This window comes from Ursus arctos, unplaced genomic scaffold (genome assembly GCF_023065955.2).
Source record: "Ursus arctos isolate Adak ecotype North America unplaced genomic scaffold, UrsArc2.0 scaffold_16, whole genome shotgun sequence".
NCBI classification, from domain to species: domain Eukaryota; kingdom Metazoa; phylum Chordata; class Mammalia; order Carnivora; family Ursidae; genus Ursus; species Ursus arctos.
In genome coordinates this window covers 17,549,704-17,574,800 of record NW_026622830.1, presented here as the reverse complement: position 1 = coordinate 17,574,800, position 25,097 = coordinate 17,549,704, and the positions used below count along the sequence as shown (strand labels likewise).

Sequence of the window (25,097 nt, the reverse complement as noted above, 5' to 3'; positions counted from 1 at the left end):
AATATTTGGGCTGCCCTGCAGGAAATAACTGTGTGCGAAGGCCGTGGCCCATCAGGACTCAGTAAGCAGCCAGCCATTGGGTGTTTCCGTTATCTGATGCTATCTTCTCCAGATCAGGGGAACTAGGGTCAGGCCCCTGGCTGTGGAAGCAGCTTCCTGGGACACTCACCAGGGTTTCCACCATGTTGGATTTGTTGTTACGCAGTGTTTTCACAATGTGGAACACGTCAATGATGTTTTGCTGCTGGATCATCTCACACACACTGCAGATGGCACAGAAGGTTCCACTGCGGCCGCCCCCATTTCTAGACACAGAGTGAAGAGGTGAGCGACAGGTCTGAGTACCCCCCAGGCACCTGCTGATCCTAGAACCACATCGAGAGTAGTGGGGAGCGGCTGGCCCAGGACGTGCAAAGTCAGGCTATGGTGAAAGCCTTAGTGGTCTGAGTCCCACAGGTGCTGTGAACCTGCTTTCACTTTGGGCAAGTCTTTTGCTATTCATATAATGGTGGGGCTGGGTTAGATGTTCTTTGAGAATTCAATTAGCTGAATGTTTCCTTGGTTCTATCAGCATGTTGAAGTCACCCATGGCGGCACACTGACCCAAACAGTGGGACAGTGTCTTTGTACGTGTGCTGCCTGCATCCTTGTCCAAAAGGAGGCTCTGGGTCTACCTAGACATCCAGTGAGGACTGTGGAAGGTTCCAGGTGGTTTTCATCCTGGTTCTTCCCATCCACCAAGGACAGAAACAGCCTCGGGTCAGCCAGCCTAGGTTTGGAGGTGGGGCTGGGTGGGTCTGAGATGTTCTATCTTGAAATGATAGGTCTCTGGGCACCCTGGTTTAAGCAAGATGCTGTGCATCGGGAGAGTAGAGCTAGAGGGCTCCTGGCAGGTCATCTCTCTGCCTCTCCTTTCCGGTGCTCCATAACTCATGCTCGTGGCAACACCCCTCCAACTACTGACAGAAAGTCCCTTTAGGAATCTGCCTGATTCGGAACTCCTGGGCGTGTTGCCAAGAGCAACTAATGATTTCATGTAATGGCCTGTGTCTAAAGAACATCTGGATGGAAACTAAGGCACTCGGTTTCCCAGATGTTTTATCGACAGGACACCCAACAAGCAGATGTTTCAGGTACAGATAGTTGCCCTCCATTCACTGGCCAGTGCCTGCATTTTGGTGTCTGTCGTGTCTCTGGCCTTCGAGGATGCCACGGTCCCTGTTGATAGGAGGACATGCCGGTGCTTTCCTTTGGTTTGAACTGCGGGTCACCCTGGCGAGGGGAGACCTGGGTAAAAAGGTACTCCTTCCAAAAAGCAGGCGAAAAAACCATCCCCTGCAGAGGAGGAAGGCACCCCCCCCCCCAAGAAGGAGGGTTCAGTACTTTCTGAAGCAAGAACGGCAGAGTCCAGGAGGCAGAGATGAGTGGGCACAGGTGCCCTGGGGCCTGTTGGAGTGAGACCGGGATGGGGATGGGTGTGGCTGTGTACTAAGGGGAGGCCACCCAAGTGTGTGGGAGGGACCTGGAGGGGGCCGGGGCTCACTGGCAGGGAACCAGTTCCAGGTTCTGGGACGTGGGCAGAACCAGCTCAGTCTGGCTGATAGCACCCTGCAATGTGACCCTGACGCCTCCCAGCATCTTCCTGGTCCCCGGTTTGTGATTTGCGTCCTTGGGGAAGAAAGGACTGTGATAGATGGTGGCCTTAAGCTATGTGTGTGCGTGTCTGTCTGGTTTTCCTGACACGTGCACGCACCACCTGTCTGGAAGAAGGGAACGATAAGCTGGTTTTGTACAGACTGAACTTGATTCTGAGGTCAGTGAGGTGTTGTTAAGGCCTCCACCGGCTCCGGAAATTTTTACTCTGAAAAGGGAAGAGTGTGCGCCCATCTCTTCTGACACCACATGTTAAGAGAGTAGGGCCCGCTCCATCACCTTCCCCGACCTCCATGTTCTAAACAGCAAAGGCAGTGGCTGTCAGTCAGACGTTGCACACAGAGCTGTTAGGGCTACACATGCGGCCTGGGTCCGAGATCTTTGCAGGATCCTTCTCTGAGGGCATTTTATACTCCTCTGGCCGACTCCGGCGCAGGCTCTAGGAAGTCGTTACTCTACAGCAGTGCGTATTTGCTACCATGATATCGTGGATCTGTATTTGGGTAGATGAATTGTATCTGTTCTCTATTTCCTACCAAAGCACGATAGGGTCTTAAGATGACTTAGTCACATACCCACTGGACAGATGAGGAAACTGAGGCTCGCTCAATTAAGTGACTTTCTTGATGACAGCTTGTCAGCCCCAGACCCCTAAGGGTCCTGACCTCTACCCGGCATTATGATATCAAGGTCCATTTGGGAACCCCTGTGCCCCAGCCACGCCCATTCTAAGATAGGTGGTAAAGATTCCAGTGTGTCCCAGTAATGGAAGTATAAACGCAGCCCACCTGAGTCCACTGAGCCATGGGAAACAGTGTTCCCAGGGCCCTTCGCATCCATCGATCAGCCCCTTAGCCTCCCCATGTCCCTGTGTTCCCACTACGCCCATAGCGAGAGATGCCCCCACAGGCCAACATGGCAGATGGGTCCTTTGTTTGCTCAGAGGCAGTGTGGGTTAGCAGATAGCACCATTAGCTTGGAGACCAGTGGCTTTAAAGCAAAGCCCCTCTCTCCACTGCCCGATCCCTTACCCTGTCTGTGCCTCAGTCTTTCACTACATGATAACGTCTACCTCGCAGACAGTATTTTAAGATTCACTTAAAATATCTGGCATCAAACTCAATCAACGCATGCCCCTCTCTTTCTTCTTTCCCTTCTTTAGGAAAAACCAGAGGATCTGGTCAGTGGAACCCACTTCGCTTTCTTGCGACTGACAGGACACATTGTGCCTCCTGTGGGGGAGTGGAGCTTACCTCTCTATTGGGAGTGCTGGGGAGCGGCCTGCCCACCCCCAATGTTTGTGAAAGGCCACCAGGTTTTGCATCAATAACATGTCACATTACCTTAGTTAGTTCAGGGCAACAAACAGGCAACCCCAGTCCATGAAAGATTGTAATACCTTGAATACACACCCCTCAGCTTTTAAGGGATGTTGAGATGTGGGGTAGCCGGGCATGCCTATGGCCAGTGGCATCCTCAAAGACAGACACCTTCACCCACCCCCAGAGAGCCCTCTGTAGTACTCACAGGCAGTGGACCACGGTGCGCCCCTCCCTCCCATCGTACTGCTCCTGCCACTTCTCCAGCCTTCGGACCACTTTGAGCAGAGAGCGCTTGGAGGGGGGTGTGTCCCGGTAGGCGGGCCAGCCGATGTACTGGAGGTGCTGGACTATACGATACCCATCCTGAGGCTGAGAACAGAGAGGCTATTAGGGCTGTTCTTCCAGGGATGCAAGCCCTTCACAGGCCCTGGGCTGCAGCGTTGGCATGCGAGACGGACCAAATGGGGTCGATGCTGTGTCGTCATGGGGACACACTCCTCTTTCTACCTTTGTGCACGTGGATTCTCCTGCCACGACTTCCCTGAACCCCCTTTCTCCCTGGAAAACTGGTTTCCAAAGCCCAGCTCAAATGTCCCTTTCTCTAGGAAAAGCCTTCCCTGACTCTACTGGGCAGGATTCATCTCTCCCCCACCCCCCGAGGTTCATGTGCCAGAACATAGCTCACCTTCCCACTGGACAATGAACTGAGGGCAGAGACTGTTCCCCCTGGGACCCCCGGTAAAGACCAAAGTGTTTTGGAGCCATTTCAGAGACTACTCATCTGCTCCCTCCCACCCAGTACTCCTCCACCCAGCCGGTGAATTTCCCCATGGAAGCAACTAATGATTTTTCATCTTGGTGTTTGTTCTCAGGGTCTAGCCCAAAGCTTACTGGATCCAATCAAAGACCGCGTCAACTCATGCCAGACAGCGCGGCACAGTGGGGAAGCACTGATTCCTGAGACGTTCTGACTACAAGGCAGCAAGTGTGTCAGGAAGCAGGAAGCAGGCAGATGGCAGGCTGGAAGCCTCCATGAGTGTTGGAGCCATTGTTGGGTCTGAAGCCGGAGTTGGCAGAGGCATCGCTTCCCCCAGGGATGGGATGGTGAGGGGAGCACAGACTCCTGGCTGGCTGGGGTGAGTGGGACAGGAAGCGGAGGCAGGCTGTACGCTTACCCGGGCCATGTTACAGATGCGGAATATTCTGTGGATGATGTCCTCGTCGATGTCTGCGGACACGAACTCCACCTGGATGGGCCCGTAGCAGCCGGAGGTCTTCTCAGGCCAGTACTGCATACAGAGCTGGGGCAAGGGAGAGGTTAGAGAGAGAGAGGCCGAGGGAGGGGTGGGGGGGTGTTAGGCTCATGGATCACCCAGCCCTTTCTTACTGCCTGCAGAACTTGCCGGCTACGAAGGCAGAACAGTAGGTGGGAAACCTGACCCCGCTTCCCTGTGGGGGGCAGCCACCCATGTTTGTTGTTGAAAAGTCAAGCCCTGAACACAGAAACACTGGACTTAAAAATCTTGGCTCTGCTTGCTCGTTTCAAACCATTTGTTAGGGTTGCTGGGACTCAATTTCCTCCTCTGTAAAGCAAGGGGGGATAAGACCTTCCTTGAAGGGCTGGCAGGATTAGGGCAAGAGCAAGTAGGTGTCTAGCTCAACGCGAATCAAGGCCAACTTGCCCATTTCGGACACACCTCCCGAGTGTCCCTCTCATCATTAGATTATCAGTAGTTGAAGAAACACACGGGCCTTGGCGTCAGACAGGCTCGGGTCCCCATCCTGGCTCTGCTGCTCACTTGCTGTGACCAGGCCTGTTATTACACCAGATGGGGACAGTTATGCTTGCTTACCTTGCACCAGAGATCATGTGACATGGTGCTGAGAGATCCTGCCTGTGGTCTTTCCTGTTTTTCTGGAATTGGGAGTTAGGACATACAGCTGAGGGCAAAAGGCAATGCTTGCGCTTTGACCAAAGACGGTGGTTTTCAGCCAGAGGTGGTTTTGTCAGCCAGGGGACATTTGGCAACGTCAGGCGACATTTCTGAAGGTCACACATGGGGGTTGCTATGGGCATCTAGCACGTAGAGGTCAGGATGCTGCTAACCATCCTGCATGATGGCTCCTCTGAGAGCAATGCGGCCCCAAATATCAACAGAGTGGAGACTGAGAAACCTGGGCTCAAGATCCTAATTTGTTCCCTACATTTATTGGGCCATCAAGGAGAGACAGTAATTTACTCCCCTGTATCTGTTGAGCCATTAGATGACTTCAGTTGGGCAAAGAATATTCAGGTAGGTGGCAGGGGTTGTGGCTCAGAGAGGGACAAAGCATCCTTCCTCAAACCCCCAGTTTTTAAGGGGCATGGAGATGGACCCTGTCCAGGTCTAGGGCCCCGGAGTTGGGGCGCAGAGGGGAGCTAAGATTGCAGCTGCAGGTTTGCTGGGGACAGCCCCAGCGTGGACAAACAGGCCATGTGTTAGACCACTGGGAAGTTACCAAAAAATGTACCCAAGACACACAAAGACCCACTAAGGCTCCTGAGAGCAGCTTGGGGTCAAGTCTTTCATCAGTGGCCACAGCCTATACTGAGCTTGCAGAAAAGAGCTAGATTGACAGGTGACCCATGCTAAGTCTGATGGCCCCCAATGGCCACATGGATGCAAGATCTTCATGAAAATGATCCTTCTCCCTCTTGAGAGAGAACAGCCAACTCTCCCTGGGCAGTCACACGTAAAAACATGTTTTATTCTATCCTTCCTCCAGAACTAGAACCAGAATGGAAGAGCTGGGAGAAAGGAGGATATAGGAGAGAGAAAAGAACCCAAATTCCAGCTTGGGAATAACATGTTCACATGATGGCTTACAGGCTAAACCTGGCCAGTTGGCTGATTTCATAAATACAGTTTTATTGAAATACAGCCATTCATTTACATATTGTCTGTGGTTGCTTTCAAACTACAACGGCAGATTTAAGTAATTGAGAATACCCTGCATAACCCAAAGTAGCCTGTGAAAACTAAAACATTTCCTGTGTGGTCCTTTACAGAGAAAGTTTGCCAACCCTTGACCTATGGGGTCGTTCTAAGGATAGAGGAGATGATACATGTGAAGAAAGCCCTTAGCACAGGCCGGGCATGGAATAAGCATGTGCTGAATTCCAGCGATCTGCGTTCTTCTGGAACCTATCAGTGTCCAGCAAACATATCCACCGTAACGAGAACAGCTAACGCATAAATTTGAAGGATTCTTCTTATTGTTCCTCTTACACAGCAAAGATGAGCAAGGCTAGGTGTCATAATGCAATGGTGCCTTGCTTTCCCGTGTCCATCGTGGGTTAATTGAGCACATTGAGAAAGGAGCTGGGTGTGTGTGGTGGGGGTGCTGGAAGGTTATCTGCTGAGCTGTGCGATAATGACAAACCCACAATGTGAACTTCACTTCTCTTTGCCATTGGCTCTTCTGGCCTGCGACCTTCACAGTAATGAGGGGCTGGCAGAGAGAAGTCGGTGGCTGGCCGAAGAAATCAGAATTAATCAGAACTGCCCATTAAACAAAATAATAGCCTTTATCGCCTGCATTGAATTGAGCTTTGCCAGAGGTTGGCTGCGATCCTCACATGATACACGGGTCCCAGGCATCAGGGAAAGTCTGTTACCCCCAATATTTTCAGTCCGGAGAGAAGGCGGAATGATTTGCCTCTTTTAATAAGATTTCCAGACCAATTTCTCAAGCTAATAGGTTCTACTATGCCTCAAACAAGACTCCCACATTTCGGGACACTTCTCTGCATATGATTTTCCAGGTCACTCTCCCGCGATGCCCAGAGGGCTGGGCAAGGGAGCAGCGTCCTCCTAACCCTCAATGGGAGCCATCCTCTCACTTGAGCGCCCTGATTGACGAGACCGGAGCAGCAGCACAGCGCCATCGAGCCCGGCGATGTGTGGCCAGACAGGGTATCTGAGCCTCCAAGAGCCGTGAGGTCTCCCCACAGCCATGGACGTCGTACGCAGTCCAGGTATGGGAGAAAGATGGGGGAAGCCGGTGCTCTGTTCCCAGTGATCCTGTAGGGTTCAGAAATGATTCTCACCAACAAGAAATGTCCTCTGTGGTTTAGCTCACGGTTGTCCTGGTGTCCGAGTGCTGGGATGGTGTCGGTGGGCGCTGCCATTTTAGCCTGTGTCTGTAGTGTAGCCAAAGGTAGTGGGGCTCCCGCGTGAAGCACCTGGGTTCAAATCCCAGCGCTGATGCCTTTTAGATGAGTGACTTGGCCACGACTTATAGCTTCTCTGGGGTGGGAGCATAGGCGAACCAGTGAAAGGGTGGAAGGTGAATCACTGGGTCATGCGGCGCCCCCACCTCCTAAGTACTCAGTACATTTATAACAACATGTACAAGGCTCAGTGCACGTGGCGGTTTCTGGTGGAAACGAGCGAGGAAGTGAGCTTTGCTACCTCGGTGACACGGAAAGGGAGCAGAGGCCACATATGTGGACTGAGGAGCCTGGCTGGGAGCACATAAGCGCCAGCTATTTACAGAAATCTTGCGGAGGGAGGTTTATGGTTTCTTTTTCTTTCTTTTTTTTTTTAAGCTGTCAATTAGTATTTTTTGAAGTTTTTTAAAAAATTCCAGTTAACCTACAGTGTCATATTAGTTTCAGGTGTACAATATCATGAGTCAGCACTTCCACACATCACCCGGTGCTCGTCACACGTGGCCTCCTTAATCCCCACCCCCCATTTCACCCGGCCCCCGGCCCCCCTTCCCTCTGGTAACCATCAGTTCTCTGTAGTTAAGAGTTTATTTCTTGATTTGTCTCTCTCTTACTTCTTTCCCTTTGCTTGTTTTTTTTTCCTTAAATTCCACATATGAGTAAAATCATGTTATTTGTCTTTCTCTGACTTTTTCTGCTTAGCGTAATATTCTCTAGGTCCATCCATGTCATTGCAAATGGCAAGATTTCATTCTTTTTTATGGCCAAATAATATCCATTGTATATCTACCCCACATCTTCTTTATCCATTCATCATTCGATGGACACTCGGGCTGCTTCCATTATCTTGGCCATCGCAGATAACGCTGCTATAAACAGGGTGCATGTAGCCTTTGGAGCTGGTATTTTTGTACTCTTTGGGTAAATACCCAGTAGTGTGATTGCTGGATTGTAGGGCTGTTCTCTTATTAACTTTCTGAGGAACTTCCATACTGTTTTCCACAGTGGCTGCACCAGTTCGCATTCCCTCCAACAGTGCAAGAGGGTTTCCCTTTCCCCACATCCTTGTCAATACCTGTTGTATCGTGTGTTGTTGATTTTAGCCATTCTGACAGGTGTGAGGTGATATCTCATCGTAGGTAGCTTGATTTGCATTTCCTGGATGATGAGTGATGATGAGCACCTTTTCATGTGTCTGTTGGTCATCTGTATGTCTTTGGAGAAATGGCTATTCATGTCTTCTGCCCATTTTTAATTGGATTATTGTCTTTGGGGGGCTGAGTTTGTAAGGTCTTTATATATTTTGGATACTGAACCTTTACTGGATGAGTCATTTGCAGATATCTTCTCCCATTCCGTCGGCTGCCTTTCAGTTCTGTTGACTGTCTCCTTTGCTGGGCAGAAGCTTTTTATTTTGATATAGTCCCAGTAGTTTCTTTTTGCTTTTGTTTCCCTTGCCTCGGGAGACAGATCTAGAAAGAAGTTGCTACAGCTGATGTCAAAGAGGTTACTGCTTGTGTTCTCCTCCAGGATATTGATGATTTCTTGTCTCACATTTAGGTCTTTAGTCAAACTTGAAGTTAATTTTGTCTGTGGTGTAAGAAAGTGGCCCAGTTTCATTCTTTTGCATGTTGCTGTCCAGTTTTCCCAACACCATTTGTTGAAGAGACTGTCCTTTTCACCACTGGATATTCTTTCCTGCTTTGTTGAAGATTAATTGACCATATAGTTGTGGGCTTATTTCTGGATTTTCTATTCCATTCCATTGATCGATGTGTCTATTTTTGTAGCAGTACCATACTATTTTGATTATTACAGCTTTTAATATAACTTCAAGTCTGGAGTTGTCATGCCTCCAGCTTTGCTTTGCTTTTACAAGATTGCTTTGACTGTTGGGGTGGGTCTTTTGTGGTTCCATACAAATTTTAGGATTGTCTGTTCTAGGTCTGTGAAAACTGTTGTTGGTATTTTGATAGGGGTTGCATTAAACGTGTTCGTTGCTTTGGGTACTGTAGACATCTTAACAATATTTGTTCTTCCCACGCATGAGCACAGAATGTCTTTCCATTTCTTTGTGTCATCTTCAGGTTCTTTCATGAGTGTTTTAAGGTTTTCAGACGACATGTCTTTCACCTCTTCGGTTAGGTTCATTCCTAGGTATTTTGTTATTTTGGGTGCAATTGTAAATGGGATTGTTTTCTTAATTTGTCTTTCTGCTGCTTTGTTATTGTATAGAAATGTAACAGATTTCTGTCCATTGATTTTGTATCCTGCAACTTTGATGAATTTATTAGTTCTAGCAGGTTTTTGGTGGAGTCTTTTGGGTTTTCTCTATATAGTATCATGTCACCTGCAAATAGTGAGATTTTTACTTCTTCAATTTTTTTGTGTGTGACTGCTGTGGCTAGAACTTCCAGTACTATGCTGGATAAAAGTGGGGAGAGTGGACATTCTTGTCTTGGTCTTGGCCTTACGGGAAAAGCCCTCAGTTTTTTCCCATTGAGTATGATGTCAGCTGTGGGTTTTTCATATAGGGCCTTTACTATATTGAAGTATATTCCCTTTTAATCTACTTTGCTGAGAGTTATTATCATGAAAAGTACTTTGTCAAATGCTTTTCCTGAGTCTATTGAAATGATCATATGGTTCTCATTCTTTCCCTTATTGATATGCCACATCAATTGATTTGTGAATATGGAACCACCCTTGCAACCCAGGAATAAATCCCACTTGATCATGGTGAATGGTTTTTTTAATGTTTTGTTGGATTCCGTTTGCTAGTATTTTGCTGAGGATTTTTGCCTCTATGTTCATCAGAGAGATTGGTCTGTAGTTCTCTTTTTTGTGGTGTCTCTGTCTAGTTTTGGTATCAGGGCAATGCCGCCTCATAGAATGAATTTGGAGGTTTACCTCCCTCTTCCGTATTTTAGTAATAGTGTAAAAAGAACAGGTATTAATTCTTTAAATGTTTGGTAGAATTCTCCTGTGAAGGCATCCAGTCCTGGGCTCTTGTTTGTTAGGAGTGTTTTGATTCTGATTCAATTTCTTTGCTGGTTATTGTCTTATTTAAATTTTTTATTTTTCCTGCTTTAGTTTTGGTAGTTTACATGTTTCTAGGACTTTATCCATTTCTTCTAGGTTGTCCAATTTGTTGGCATACAGATGTTTTTCTTTAAATCATATTCTCTTCTATTTCTGTGGTGTTGGTTATTTCTCCTCTCCTTAGTGATTTCATTTACTTGGGTCCTTTTTTCCTTGATAAGTCTGTCTAGAAGTTTATCAATTTTATTGATTTTTTAAAAAGCATCAGCTCCTGGTTTCATTGATCTGTTCTATTGTTTTTTTAGTTTCTGTAACATTTATTTTTGCTTTAATCTTTATTATTTCCACCCTTCTGCTGGTTTTTAGGTTTTGTTCTTTTCCTAGCTCCTTTAGGGATGAGGCTAGGTTGTTTGAGATTTTCCTTGCTTCTTGAGATAGGCCTTTATTGCTATAAACTTCCCTATTAGAACGGCGTTTGCTGCATCTCAAAAGTTTTGCACCATTATGTTTTCATTTTTGTTTGTTTCCATGTACTTTTTGATTTCGTTTTTGATTTTGTGGTTAAACCATTCATTGTTTAGTAGCATGTTATTTAACCTCCATTTTTTACTTATGGTTGATTTCATAGCACTGTGGTCAGAAAAGATGCTTGATTTGTTGAGATTTGTTTTGTGGGCTAATATGTGATCTATTCTGGAGAATGTTCCATGTGCTCTTGAAAAGAATGTATATTCTGCTGTTTTCGAATGGAACGTCTTGAATATATCTGTTAGATACATCTGGTCTAGTGTGTCATTCAAACCCACTGTTTCCTTGTTCATTTTCTTTCTTTTTTTTTTTTTTTTAAAGATTTATTTATTTATTTGACAGAGAGACAGCCAGCGAGAGAGGGAACACAAGCAGGGGGAGTGGGAGAGGAAGAAGCAGGCTCCTAGCCAAGGAGCGGGATGTGGGGCTCGATCCCGGAACGCCGGGATCACGCCCTGAGCCGAAGGCAGACGCTTAACAACTGCGCTACCCAGGCGCCCCTCCTTGTTCATTTTCTGTTTGGATGATCTGTCCATTGATACAAGCGGGGTGTTAAAGTCCCCTACTATTGTAATGTTATCAGTTAGTCACTCTATGTTTAATTGGTTTATGTATTTGTGTGGTCCCATGTTGGGTGCATGTATATTTACAATTGTTATATCTTCTTGTTGGACTGTTCCCTTTATTATTTTATAGTGCTCTGCTTTGTCTCTTTTTACTTTGTTTTAAAGTCTCTTTCGTCTGATAGAAGTATGGCTACCCTGGCTTTCTTCTGACACCCATTTGCATGATAGATGTTTCTCCACCCCCTCACTTTCAGTCTGCAGGTGTCTTTAGGACTAAAATGACTCTCTTGTAGGCAGCACATAGATGGGTCGTCGTCTTTTTTTTTTTTTACTCCCCTCTGTAACGTTGATCAGGGCACTTAGTACAGTCACATCCAAAGTAATACCGACGTGTATTTGCTGTCATTTTATTACTTGTTTTGTGTTTCTTCCTGAAGATTTTCTCTGATCTTTCTTTCATGTGGTGTGATTTTCTTTAGTGATACACCTGGATTCCTTTCTAGTTTTTGCATATTTGTTACTGACTTTTGATTTTTGGTTATTAGGCTTGTACACAACCCCTTCTGCATATAGCAGTCTATACCAAAATGATGGTCGTTTAAGTTTGAACCCGTTCTCTACTCCTCTTCTCCCCACATCTTAGGTTATGGTGTCATATTTTACACATCCTTTCAGTTTGAGTCCCTTGACTGATTTTGGACAGAAATACTCATTTTTTTCACCACGTTTGTGTTTCCTACCTTCCTACTGTCACTTTTGTTCTCTCCTTTCCACTCAGAGAGTCCCCTTAAACGTTTCCTGAAGAGCTTCTTTAGCGGTCACGATCTCTTTGAGTTTTCGTTTGTCTTGGAAACTCTTTATTTCTCCTTCTATTCTGAATGATAGCCTTGCTGGATAGAATATTCTTGGCTGTGGGCTCTTCCCATTCAGCACTTTGAATGTATCATGCCACTGCTTTCTTGCTTGCAAAGTTTCTGCGGAAAAAGCTGCTGATAGCCTTTTGGGATTTCCTTTGTATGTGTCTTCTTTTGTTGTTTTTAATGTTTTTTCTTCATCACCATATTTTGCCATTTTAATTACAATATGTCTTGCTGTGGATCTGCTTTTGTTTTTAGATGGGAGCTCTCTGTGCCTCCAGGATCTGGATATCTGTTTCCTTCCTCAGATTAGGGAAGTTCCCAGCTGTTACTTCTTGAAATAAATTTTCTGCTCCCCCTTCTCTCTTCTTCTGGTACCCCCATAAGTTTTCTCATTTTGCGTAATTCTTTTTTCTCTTTTGTTCAGTTTGATTATTTTCCAATAGACTGTCTTCTATTTATCCCATCAAGCATGTTTCTCATTTCATTTATTTAGCCCTTTATCTCGGCTATGTTATTCCTTACCTCTGTGTTAAGTATTTCATTGATGTCCTCCACTCTTTTCTCAAGTGCAGTGAGTATCCTTATGATCATTGCTTTACATTTTCTATCAGGCATGTTACTTATATCTGTTTTGCATAGATCTCTGTGGCCTTGCCCTGTTCTTTCATTTGGGATAAATTTCTGTGGCTTAAGTTGTCTGCCTCTTTGTGTCTGTTTCTCTGTGTTAAGGAAGACAGCTGTGTCTTCTGCTCTTAATAGTGCTATTATGAAGAAGAGGTCCTGGAGTGCCCTGCAGGGCCATGTCCCCTGTTCTCCAGAACCTGCTGCACACTCCCTGCTATTGTGTTGAGTCACTTTCCTTTACTGCAGTTGTCTGCACCGACTCTCTGCCTGTTGTGGTCTGTGCTTGCTCTCTGGTGTTAACTCCAAGCGGGTGTGCTGGCGGGGAACTTGGGAGTGGACCAGTGGTGTTAGCAAAATTTTTGCTGGGCCCCCAGTCCTATGTTGGATCCCCTGAAATGCTGTGGCAGCTTGAAGCTGCATGCCAGGCCAGTGGGGACCGTGGGCCAGGGCTCCCAGGGGTGTGAGGCTGGGAGTGGTGCGTGAAGGCGGCTGGCTTCAGCTAGGCCTAGTGCACGGCAGTGGCTGTGGGTGTGCAGCAGGGCATGGCATGGGACGGTGGCTGGTTATGGGACAGAGTGGCAGCTTGGGGGCACGGCGATGTGCATGGCACACTGAGGCTGCTGTGCACCTGGCGGCTGGTCAGGGCACATGTGCAGCTTTAACAGAATTTTCCCTGAGCCGAGGGCAGAGGCCAGCAGGCTTGGAGTGGGTGAGTCCTTGGGAGAACTAATGGGTGTGGTGCACTGCCAGCAGGTCAGGCAGAAGTGTCTGTGCAGCCCTGCCTCTCACAGGTGGCTCTGTGTTCATGCTGGGGGGCAGGGGAGGAACATGGTGCCTGCCAGGTCCCTCACTTTCAGAGAAGTCCCACAATACGCTCCAAAATTATTATGGACGGATCTGTTTCCCATTTGCCCTGGTGTTGTATAATTTGCCTTTCTGGGCAGGCTGCTGTCTCTTTAAGGGTGGTGACCCAGCTATCCCTCGCCCTCCTGGCTCGCCCAGTGCTGAGTCAGCTGACTTTTAAAGCTCACAGAATTCAGCCCCTCTGGTTTTTATTTTATTTTACACACACATATGTATGCATTTTAGAGCGAAACCATGAGCAGGGGTGGGGAGGGGGGAGGGAGAATCTTAAGCAGGATCCACGTGTGGAGCCTGACTTGGGGCTTGATCTCAGGACCATGAGATCATGACCTGGGCTAAAATTAAGAGTCAGATGCTTAACTGATGGAGCCACCCAGGCACCCCAGGCCCTCTGGTTTTTAAAGCCAAATGTTAGAGAGAGATTAGTCTTTCCCGAGTGAGTTCCCTAGTGCAAGGGCTCATTTCTTTGCTCTCTGCACATGCAGCTCCCTCCGTCCTGAGGGCCACCTTCCTTTGCCTTTCTGACCTTCCTAACCAACCTTTTAGATGCAGCTTCTTGTCTGAATTTAGGTGTGAAGTTTGTTCTGTCAGTCTTTGGCTCGCTCTCTGATTTGTTGACCTGGGATGTGGAGGTTGAAAATGTGGGACAGGGTGAGCTCAGGGTCCTCCTCCCCTGCCATCTTCCCTAGGAGACTGGTGCTTTCTTAAGGCCCTGGAAAATGTCAGGGGTTCAAGGAGGCCTGCTTGCCTCTAAGACCACGAGAACCCAGCTGACCTGGGGCTGCATGCACACTCAATGCAACTGTGGCATTTCTTTATTTCATTGAAAACATTTTGAAGTGGCTTTCTCCAAGAATAGGTTCCAATCCTCCAGCCTAGAGTCTGGCTCAATGGCCCTTTGCCTCTTCATGTCCTGGAACCCACCCCGCTTTCTTACCCTATAGTCTGGGGAGGGATGGTGTTGCCTTCTCGAAGGGAAGGCTTCACCACGGCAGATATACACAGCCAGTGTTGCTGATCCCACCTGGGAGGGAAGCCAGTCCATTTGCTATATATGATTTAGAAATGCCCATGCTGCTTCCAGAAAAGCAGTGGGGCTTTTGCTATTTATTGTCAGAACAAGTTAAACCAAGCATGTGTGGACATCCCTGGAACAGATACCATACATTACCCCACCTAGTAATCTCCATTGCTGTTTGGGCCATGAAAAGATGTCCTTTGGGAGCACAAAGTCACACGTGAAATATAACAAATGTGGAGGCAGCCTCACTGTTGAACATCATTTTCTTGCTGATGGAATCAGAGAGCTTGTTAGTCACTGGAATAAACATGCTGATGAGTTGAATGAAAACTAGCATATGGGCCTATTTTTGGAATAAACGATTTAAAAGCACATTTCAGCATACCTTAGTGACGCCTTTTGTTAATTAAACAATACTTTTATAAAATGGAAAGGCCAAGTAATATCACAGCTTCAGAAATGAAAGACTCTACTTATCAAGGTTCATAGTAGGGGAAATCAGTCCTGGGCCACTTGAAGTTGAATTAGTATTTCTAAGAGAAAAATATGAAAGTCACCTGAATTGGTTTCGGAATTTAGATCAGTGATTATAAAATTCCCTTTTTTTTTTTTAAAGATTTTATTTATTCATTCGACAGAGATAGAGACAGCCAGCGAGAGAGGGAACACAAGCAGGGGGAGTGGGAGAGGAAGAAGCAGGCTCATAGCAGAGGAGCCTGATGTGGGGCTCGATCCCATAACGCTGGGATCATGCCCTGAGCCGAAGGCAGACACTTAACTGCTGTGCCACCCAGGCGCCCCAAAATTCCCTTATTTTTTAAATTAAATTTGACAGAAAGTACGCACAAGCAGGAGGAGCAGCAGGGAGAGGAAGAAGCAGGCTCCTGAATGAGCAGAGAGACCGACGTGGGGCTCAATCCCAGGACCCTGGGATCATGATCTGAGCTGAAGACAGACGCTTAACTGAGCCACCCAGCTACCCTGATACAAAATTCCTTTAAATTCTATAAAGAATTAAAATATATAGTTGGCCAGCTGAGGAAGACAGACTGGGGGCGAAGTGGCAGGTACAAAGCAAGAGGCGGAGAGCAAAAGGCACGTGGCTGGTGAACAAAGCACATCTTTCTCAATTCTGCCTCTCAGCCCCGCCGGGTGAATAATGCAATCTCTACGTAGCAGGGGAACTTACCGATGACAGTTGCATTGGGGTCTGTTTCCAGGGCGGAAGGGCGGGAGTTTAGAAGAATATCTACAAAGGACGGTAGAATGGTTGGATGGCAGAGTCTCAGGGGAGGCTTGAGAAATAGGTATTAAAGAGAGAGCTCAGGAAGGACTTCTGGGGAAAATGGTGTAATAGGAGGACCCGAAGCTCACCTCGTCCCGTGGATACAACTAGGTAACACTCATATCAGTGCAAATGATACAGAAATCGGCCTGAAGACTGGCAGAGCAAGCTCCACAACTAAATGTAGAAGAGGCCACACTGGAGAGGGTAGGAAGGGTGGCGATGTGGTAGGAGCTAAACTGCTTCTCAGGCCCACCTTGGGAGGGAGCCGTGGGTGAGGAGGGAGCGAGAAACAAACTATCCCAACAGGGACCCCCCATGGGGAAGGTGAATCCTCATAGCATTTGGCCGGGAAACCAAACTGAATTTTTTGAGTTCTTACAACTAGGGGGACTTAAAGCCTGGAATTTTAAAAATCAGCAGGCTTGGCTCTGGGAGAGCCCAGAGGGCGATCGGAAGCTGGTCCCCAGGCTTGAAGAGACAGCACGACAAAGAGCCCACAGAGATCCAGCCTAGAAGCCGCAGTTTGAAAATGCCAGGGGCCTATGGGTTGGAGTGTTATTTACTCATCTCAGAGCATGTCCCAGAGGGGTGGGGTTCACAGGAAGACCCCTCTAGGAACAAAGGAGCTGGCAGATGCCATTTCCCTCCTCCACCCCCCTAGTATAAACACACAACCACCTGTGGGAACCAGCACAGCACCCACATTAACTACCTAACTTGCTTACACCAAGCCCTGCTCCTCTGTGCTTTGGCAGATCTGCCCTTTCCAGTCATGTTTACCTGAGCCCCGATGCTATGGGTTCCTCCCCGAGAAGACCCTGCAAATCTTGCCAACACCATGTCTTCTGACTGTGTGCTTTGCAGGGCCTCAGTCTTGGAAGCAATGGTGGCAGCTGGTCACCCCCCAGAGAGGACACATGCACCTTGTTAAAACTGTATGCCCCACCCATGCACAGTTAGTGGAACAGCCCCAACGACCCTGGTCTCAGGAGCAGTGGCTCACCCCTTGTGGAAAACCACCAGTGCCCGCAACTCGTGGGTACTATGTGCCCTGCCTATGCGTGCTTTGGCCCCAGTCTCAGCAGTGGAGGCACATTCCCTCTGGCAAAGGACCAGTGCCACCTTGTTAAAAGTGTTTGCCCTGCCCACTACTTTCAAGAACATGAGATGTAGCTGACTTTCCTAACAAAGAGGCAGACAAAATTAGGAAACAGACGAGTACATCCCAAATGAAAAAGCAGGCCAAAACCACAGAAAGAGATCTAAGCAAAGCAGAGATAGGTAGTATGTCTGATAGAGAATTTGAAATAATGGTAATAAAGATACTCACTGGACTTAAGAAAAGAGTGGAGGACATCTGTGAGATCCTTAACCATGAGATAAAAAAAAAAACCACTCGGAGGTGAAGAACACAATATATGAATCAAAAAATATACTAGATGGAATAAATACAGGTTAGTGGAACAGAAGAACGAATTAGTGACCTAGAAGACAGAGTCATGGAAAGTAATCAAGATAAGCAGGTGGGAGAAAAAATTATACAAAATAAAAATAGACTTAGGGAACTCAGCAGCTCCATCAAGCTTAATAACAGGGACCACACAAGAAGAAAAGAGAGAAAAGGGTGCAGAAAATTTATTTGAAGAAATAATAGCTAAAAACTTTCCTCACCTGGGGAAGGAAACAGATACCCAGACCCAGGAGGCACAGAGATCCCTCAACAAAATCAACCCAAGGAGGACCACACCAAGACACCTAGTAATTAAAACAACACGTAGTATGAAGAAAATTTTAAAGCAGCAAGTCAAAGAAGTAACTTACAAAGGAAAACCCATAAGGCCAGCAGATTTTTCAACAGAAACTTGGCATGACAGAGGAGAGTGGCATAATATATTCAAAGTGCTGAATGGGAAAATTCTGCAGCCCAGAATACTCCTCTATCCAGCAAGCCTATCATTCAGAGAGAAAGAGAAATAGTTTCCCAGACAAACCAAAGCTAAAGGAGTTCATGACCACTAAACCAGCCTTAAAAAATTATTAAAGGGAAGTAGAGACCATAAGTAAGAGTAAGAAAAGTAGGAAGCACAGAAGCAGTAAAAATATCTGTAAAAATACGTCAAAGGACTCACAAAATGATAGGATGTAAAGTAGGACACCATAACCTGCAATGTGCGGAGGAGAGGAGTAAAGAATGTGTTCAAACTTTAACAACCATCACCTTAATATAGACTGCTATATGTAGAAGATGTCATATATAAACCTAATGATGACCACAAAGCAAAAATCAAAAAGCAGTAATAGATGATATGCAAAAAATAAAGAGAAGGGAATCCAAATATATCACTAAAGAAAGCAATTTATTATGAGAGAAGAGAGCAAGGGAAGAAAGAAACAGAGAAAATCTACAAAAACCAGCCACAAAGCAAATACAAAATGGCAATAAATACATATATATCAATAATTACTTTGAATATCAATGGATTAATGCTCCAATCAAAAGACATAGGGTGGTGGAATGGATAAAGAAAGAAGACCCATCTATGTGCTGCCTACAAGAGACTCATTTTAGTCCTAAAGACACCTGCAGACTGAAAGTGAGGGGATGGAAAAACATCATGCAAAATGAATGTCAAAAGAAAGTCAGAGTAGCCATATTTATATCAGACAAAATAGACTTTAGAACAAAGCAAAAAGAGACAAGATCACTATAAAGAGGATAATCCACCAAGAAGATATAACAATTGTAAATATATATGCACCCAACATGGGACCACGCAAATACATAAAACAATAACAAACATAAAGGAACTAATTGATAATAATACAGTAATAGTAGGGGACTTTAACACCCCCCCTTGTATCAATGGACAGATCATCCAAGCAGAAAATGAACAAGGAAACAGTGGGTTTGAATGACACAATAGACCAGATGTATCTAACAGATTTATTCAGAACGTCCCATTCTAAAACAGAATATACATTCTTTTCAAGTACACTTGGAATATTCTCCAGCATAGATCACTTATTAGCTCACAAAACAAGCCTCAACGAATTCAAAAAGATCGTCATACCATGCATCTCTTCTGACCACAATGCTATGAAACTAGAAATCAACCATAGGTAAAAATCTGGAAAGACCACAAATACATGGAGGCTAAATAACATACTACTGAACAATGAATGGTTTAACAAAGAAATCAAAGAAATGAAAAAGTACATGGAAACAAACAAAAGTGAAAACAGCCCCGAACCCTTGGGATGCAGCAAAAGCTATTCTAAGAGGGAAGTTTATGAAAATACAGACCTATCTCAAGAAGTAAGACAAATCTCAAAGAAATAACCCAATCTTAAAACCTAAAGGAGCTAGAAAAAGAAGAAAAAACAAAATCTGAAACTAGCAGAAGGAAGGAAATCATCAGGATTAGAGTGGAAATACATGGTATAGGAAGTAAAAAAATGAAAACAGAAGCTGGTTCTTTGAAAAGATCAACAAGATTGTTAAATATCTAGCCAGACTCATCACAAAAGGAAAAAAAAAAAGACTCAAATTTAGAAGCAAAAGAGGAGAAATAACTGACATCACAGAACTACAAAGGACTGTAAGAGAATATTATGAAAAATTATATGCCAACAAATTGAACAATGTAGAAAAAATGGATAAATTCCTAGAGGCTTGTAAACTACCAAAACTGAAGCAGGAACAAACAGAAAATTTGAACAGACCAATTACCAGCCAGAAAATTGAATCGGTAGGCAAAAAACTCCCAACAAACAAAAGCTCAGGACCAGAAGCTTTCACAGTGAATTGTACCAAACATTTCAAGAAGAGTTAATACCTAGTTTCAAATTATTCCAAAAAGTAGAAAAGGAAGGAAAACTTCCAAATTCATTCTGAGGCCAGCGTTACTCTGATACCAAAAGCAATAAAGACACCACAAAAAAGAGAACTACAGGCCAATATCCCTGATTAACATAGATGCAAAAATCCTCAACAAAATCCTAGCAAACGGAATTCAACCACACACTAAAAAAATCATTCACAAAAACCAGTTGAGATTTATTCCCAGGATGCAAGGGTGGTTTAATATTTGCAAATCAATCAATGTGGTGCATCACATTAATAAAAGGATAAGAACCATATTATTTAAATAGATACAGAAAAAACGTTTGATAAGGTACAATATCCATTCATGATAAAAACCCTCAACAAAGTAGATTTAGAGGGAACATACCTCAACCTAATAAAGCCCTTATATGAAAAACCCATAGCTAACATCATCTTAAATGGGGAAAACCTGAGAGCTTTTCCACTAAGTTCAGGAACAAGACAAGGAAGTCCACTCTGACCACTTTCCCCCCCACTCTCACTACTTTTATTCAGCAGAGTACTAGAAGTCCTAGCTACAGCAATCAGACAAGAAAAATGAATAAAAGGCATCCAAATTGGGAAGGAAGAAGTAAAAATCTCACTATTTGCAGGTGCCATGATACTATATATAAGAAAAACCAAAAGACTTCACCATAAAAACGATTAGAACTAATGTACTACTATACATTGTCTAATTGAATTTAAAAAAACCTATTAGAACTGATAAATGAATTCAGTGAAGTCACAGGATACAAAATCAATGGCAGAAATCCACTGCACTTGTCTACACCAATAACGAAGCAGCAGAAAGGCAAATTAAGAAAACAATCCCATTTACAATTGCACCCAAAATAACAAAATACCTAGGAATGAACCTAACCAAAGAGGTGAAAGACATGTCCTCCGAAAACTATAAAATACTCATGAAAGAACCTGAAGATGACACAAAGAAATGAAAAGACATTCTGTGCCCATGCACGGGAAGAACAAATATTGTTAAAATGTCTATAGTACCCAAAGCAATGAACACATTTAATGCAATCCCTATCAAAATAACAACAGCAGTTTTCAGAGACCTAGAACACATAATCCTAAAATTTGTATGGAACCACAAAGGACCCTGAAAAGCCAAAGCAATCTCGAAAAAAGCAAAGCAAAGCTGGAGGCATCACAACTCGAGACTTCAGGTTATAATACACAACTGCAGTAATCAAGACAGTACGGTACTGGTACAAAAACAGACACAATTATCATATGGTTTCACTCATTTATGGAACATAAGAAATAGGAAGATCGGTAGGAGAAGGAAGGGAAGAATGAAGGGGGGTAAATAGAAGGGGGAATGAATCATGAGAGACTATGGACTCTGGGAAACAAACTGAGGGCTTCAGAGGGGAGGGGAGTGGGGGAATGGGATAGGCTGGTGATGGGTATTAAGGAGGGCATGTATTGCATGGAGCACTGGGTGTTATACGCAAATAATGTATCATGGAACATTACATCCAAAACTGGGGATGTGCTGTATGGTGACTAACATAATAAAAATTATTTTAGAAAAGACACACAAATCAATGAAACAGAATAGAAAATCCAGAAATAGGCCCACAATTATATGGTCAAATAATCTTAAATAAAGCAGAAAAGAATATCCAGTGGTGAAAAGGACAGTCTCTTCAACAAAGGTCTTGGGAAAACTGGACAGCAACATGCAAAAGAATGAAACAGGAGCACTTTCTTACATCACAGACAAAATTAACTTCAAGTTTGATTAAAGACCTGAATGTAAGACCTGAGACCATAAAAATCCTAGAAGAGAACACGGGAAGTAATTTGTCTGACATCAACCATAACAATATCTTTCTAGATCTGTCTCCCGAGGTAAGGGAAACAGAAGCAAAAATAAACTATGGGGACTACATCAAAATAGCTTCTGTACAGCGAGAGAAACAACCAAAAGTCAATCAGCTGAATGGGAGAAGAGAGTCGCAAATGATACAGCTGATAAATTCCGTATCCAAAATATATAAAGAACTTACACAACTCAACACCAAAAACAATCCAATTAAAAGTGGGCAGAGGACATGAACAGACATTTCTCCAAAGAAGACATTCGGATGGCCAACAGACACATAAAAAGATGTTCAACATCACCCATCATCAGGGAAATGAAATAAAAAGCACAATGAGATATATCACCTCACACCTGTCAAAATGGCTAAAACCAAAAACAAGAAATAAGAGGTGTTGACAAGAATATGGAGCAAAAGAAACCCTCATGCGCTACTGGTGGGAATGCCAACTGGTGCAGCCACTGTGGAAAACTGTATGGAGGTTCCTTAAAATGTTAAAAACAGAACTACCCTGTGATTCAGTAATTGCACTATTAGGTATTTACCCAAAGAATACCAAAGAAAAAAATTAAAAGGGCTACATGCACCTGATGTTTATCCTAGCATTAATTATAATAGCCAAATTACGGAAGCTGTCTACATGTCCATCAGTAGATCATGGATAAAGAAGCAGTATATATTCGGAATATTATTCAGCCATAAGAAAGAATGAAATCTTTCCCTTTGCAACAACATGGATGGATCTAGAGAGTATAATGCTAAGTGAAATAAGGCAGAGAGAGACAAATACCATATGACTTCATTCATATGTGGAATTTAAGGTACAAAACAAAGGAGCGATGGAGTAAAAAGGAGACAAACCAAAGAACAGACCCTTAACTCTACAGAACAAAGTGATGGTTACCAGACAGGAGGTGGGGGGGGGGGGGTTGGGTGAAAAGGTGAGGGGACAGGGAGTGCCCGTGCTTGATAAGCGCTGGGTAACCTGTGGGATTGCTGAACTATATTATAAATACACATGAAACTAATCGTGTATGTTCACTACATGTAACACTACATGTTAAAAAGAGCCCGCAACTGTACAGCTTAAGAAAGGCACATCTTTTGGGTAGAAGGTGGCATCACTAGGGGAGGCACGGGAGGAGAGGTAGAGACAGGAAGTGGTTTGGGCAATGGAGTGTGTGGGGGGGGCGGAGATGTGCTGCCACATGCCAGGGGTGAGGAGGCAAGGTGGGGGGGTTAAGAATGAGAATGTGCGATGTTCAGCCTTTGGTCATGGGCATTACTGGGATTCCAACCCCACCTTGCCTCCAGGAAGGCCTGAGCAGGAACTAGGAAGTATGCATGCGAACAGGATTCCCTTGCAATTTCCAGAAATCTGTGGGGTGGACAGTGGACTTGGCCACAGGGGGGGGAAGAGGAAGCAGAACCCACTTTAATGAAATCTTCAAGGACAGAGTGAAATTGGCTGACCTCTGGGTTACATGAATTTAATAGATGATCACGTTGAGACTCGGGACAAGTTACAAAACCGGCTTAAGGCAAGTATGTGGCAGGGCTAGAACTTAAAGTCAGGTCTCACGGCCCCAGACTTCTTATTCTACTGTTATCCTCACTGGAACAGAAACAGCCCCTTGCAAAGTCAGACTTGAGGTTCGTGGAGACACAGACTTGGGTGTTCTGTGGGTTTTGCCAGCACATTGGGCTGTGTTTTCACAAGCCGAGATAAAAATGGGGATATCAATGCTTGCTATTTGCCTTGCAGGCACAATGACAAGAAAAGACATCCCTGAAACATCACTCCTGCTTTTCTCCTGGGAGGATGATAAGCTTGCTTGCCTCTCTCACTTCTAGAAGCTCCATGGGAATGAACTGTTCTTGGTCCCACCCTCCCTCACCTTTTACCTGGCCTAGCATCACCTGAACTCTCAGACTTTCCATGGTAGGAGCCTCAGAACTGGGCAACTCAGGTTTTATAGAGCTCTTGTTTGTTTGAAACCAAAGAACATTCCTTCCTGCTCCATATTCCTAGGTACCAGTCAGTGATTGTCAGGCACTAGGGCCCTGGAAATCCTATTGTTTAAATGGTGACCAAAATCTTCACAATCTCTGGTAGAGGGCCTTGGGCCCAAGACAGTGATGGGTGATAGGGCTTTGGGTAAATCCTTTTTCCTACCCGGACCTCAGCTTCCTGATGTGCAAAATGAGGGGAAATGGACCCCAGTCAGATCAGTGATTTCCAAAGTGGGATCCATAAAGTTGGCAGGAGAAACCAATGAGATATCTCCAAAGTCTTCAAAAGCCTAAGGGAATCATGTTGTCTTGGAGTGGAGGACACCAAGTCTCTGGCTTTGAGCTGGAATTAGACCACCTCGTGTTAGCTCTGTATACAGTCTGCCAATCAGAAATTCATCATGGTAGTTATGTTTGTGGAAAAATATACGAGTAAAACTAACAAATGATTAATTAATAAATACAGTTCAGAAAACAAAAGCTTCTAAAATAGCAGTTCTATGGAGGAAAGACCTGGGAAATATCAAAGGTGTTTGGAGAACATATAGATGATAAAATCTCTAAGATGTAAGCAAAATAGTGTGTCTTCCCGAGAATGAGTGACAAGTGACACATTGAGAAACCCAGGGAAGCCGCAAGCGTCGCCAGTGTCATCAGTGAGTAGGCTAGTCAAGGAATCCTAATCACCTAGCACTTACTAGGTGGAAACAACCAAAGTGACACTGGGTCTCGATGACCCCAAACCTCATTCCAGGCTGCTGGGGTGATGTGTGGTGGTCATCTCCTGCTGGATTCTTCCAGAGCTGCCCACAGAGCTCGAGAGCGATGTGTCCAGAGCTGCCTGGACATTGGCTCTTACATCCTTCCTGCGTCCTGGTCAGCTTCTTCCTGCACTCGGGATTCTTGGTTGAGATGGTTCCAGCTGAAGATGATTCCATCCTGTTTGACGCCAAAGGGAGTCTGGCAGGTAGATATCACTTCACTACAATGTCTGCTCCGTGGGGATTGTGTTTTTTTGTGCCTCTTTTGTCCTGTGTTATGTCTGATCTGTGCCTAGTAGGTTCTCAGTCAAAGCATGTTGATGACTGGAGGATCGAATGCAATCCAGAAAGCATGAACCTTGACTTTAAAAAGACCTCCTTCTGGGTTCACAAGAGTCCTGTGGTTGGTGAGGTGGACATCTGCCTTCTCCTTGGCTCTCACCATCTTGCTCTCTCATGGTTCCTGATGGACTCTGATTCAGAATTGGCTTTCTCCAGCTCGAACCACTTTCCAGTCCGACACTGCTGACTCCGGATGTTCCCATGATTTCAGTCTCACACCCGGTGCTGGCACTGATCCCTATACCTCTGGGTCTGAATTCCTGTTTTCAGTTTTATTGCCTG

At 45.0% G+C, this 25,097-nt stretch overlaps 1 protein-coding gene across 2 annotated transcripts in view; it reads right to left on the bottom strand.

Moving 5' to 3' along the window:
- Window positions 1-25,097, bottom strand: part of PTPRT (protein tyrosine phosphatase receptor type T) — a 1,022,164-nt gene that overhangs the window by 8,661 nt on the left and 988,406 nt on the right. For both annotated transcript variants that reach the window (XM_044385622.3, XM_044385623.3), the window contains 3 exons: window positions 4,151-4,276; window positions 3,181-3,344; window positions 170-305 (listed from right to left, as the gene is read on the bottom strand). In XM_044385622.3, the coding sequence (XP_044241557.1) occupies window positions 170-305; window positions 3,181-3,344; window positions 4,151-4,276 (426 nt within the window). The remainder of the gene's footprint in view (window positions 1-169; window positions 306-3,180; window positions 3,345-4,150; window positions 4,277-25,097) is intronic.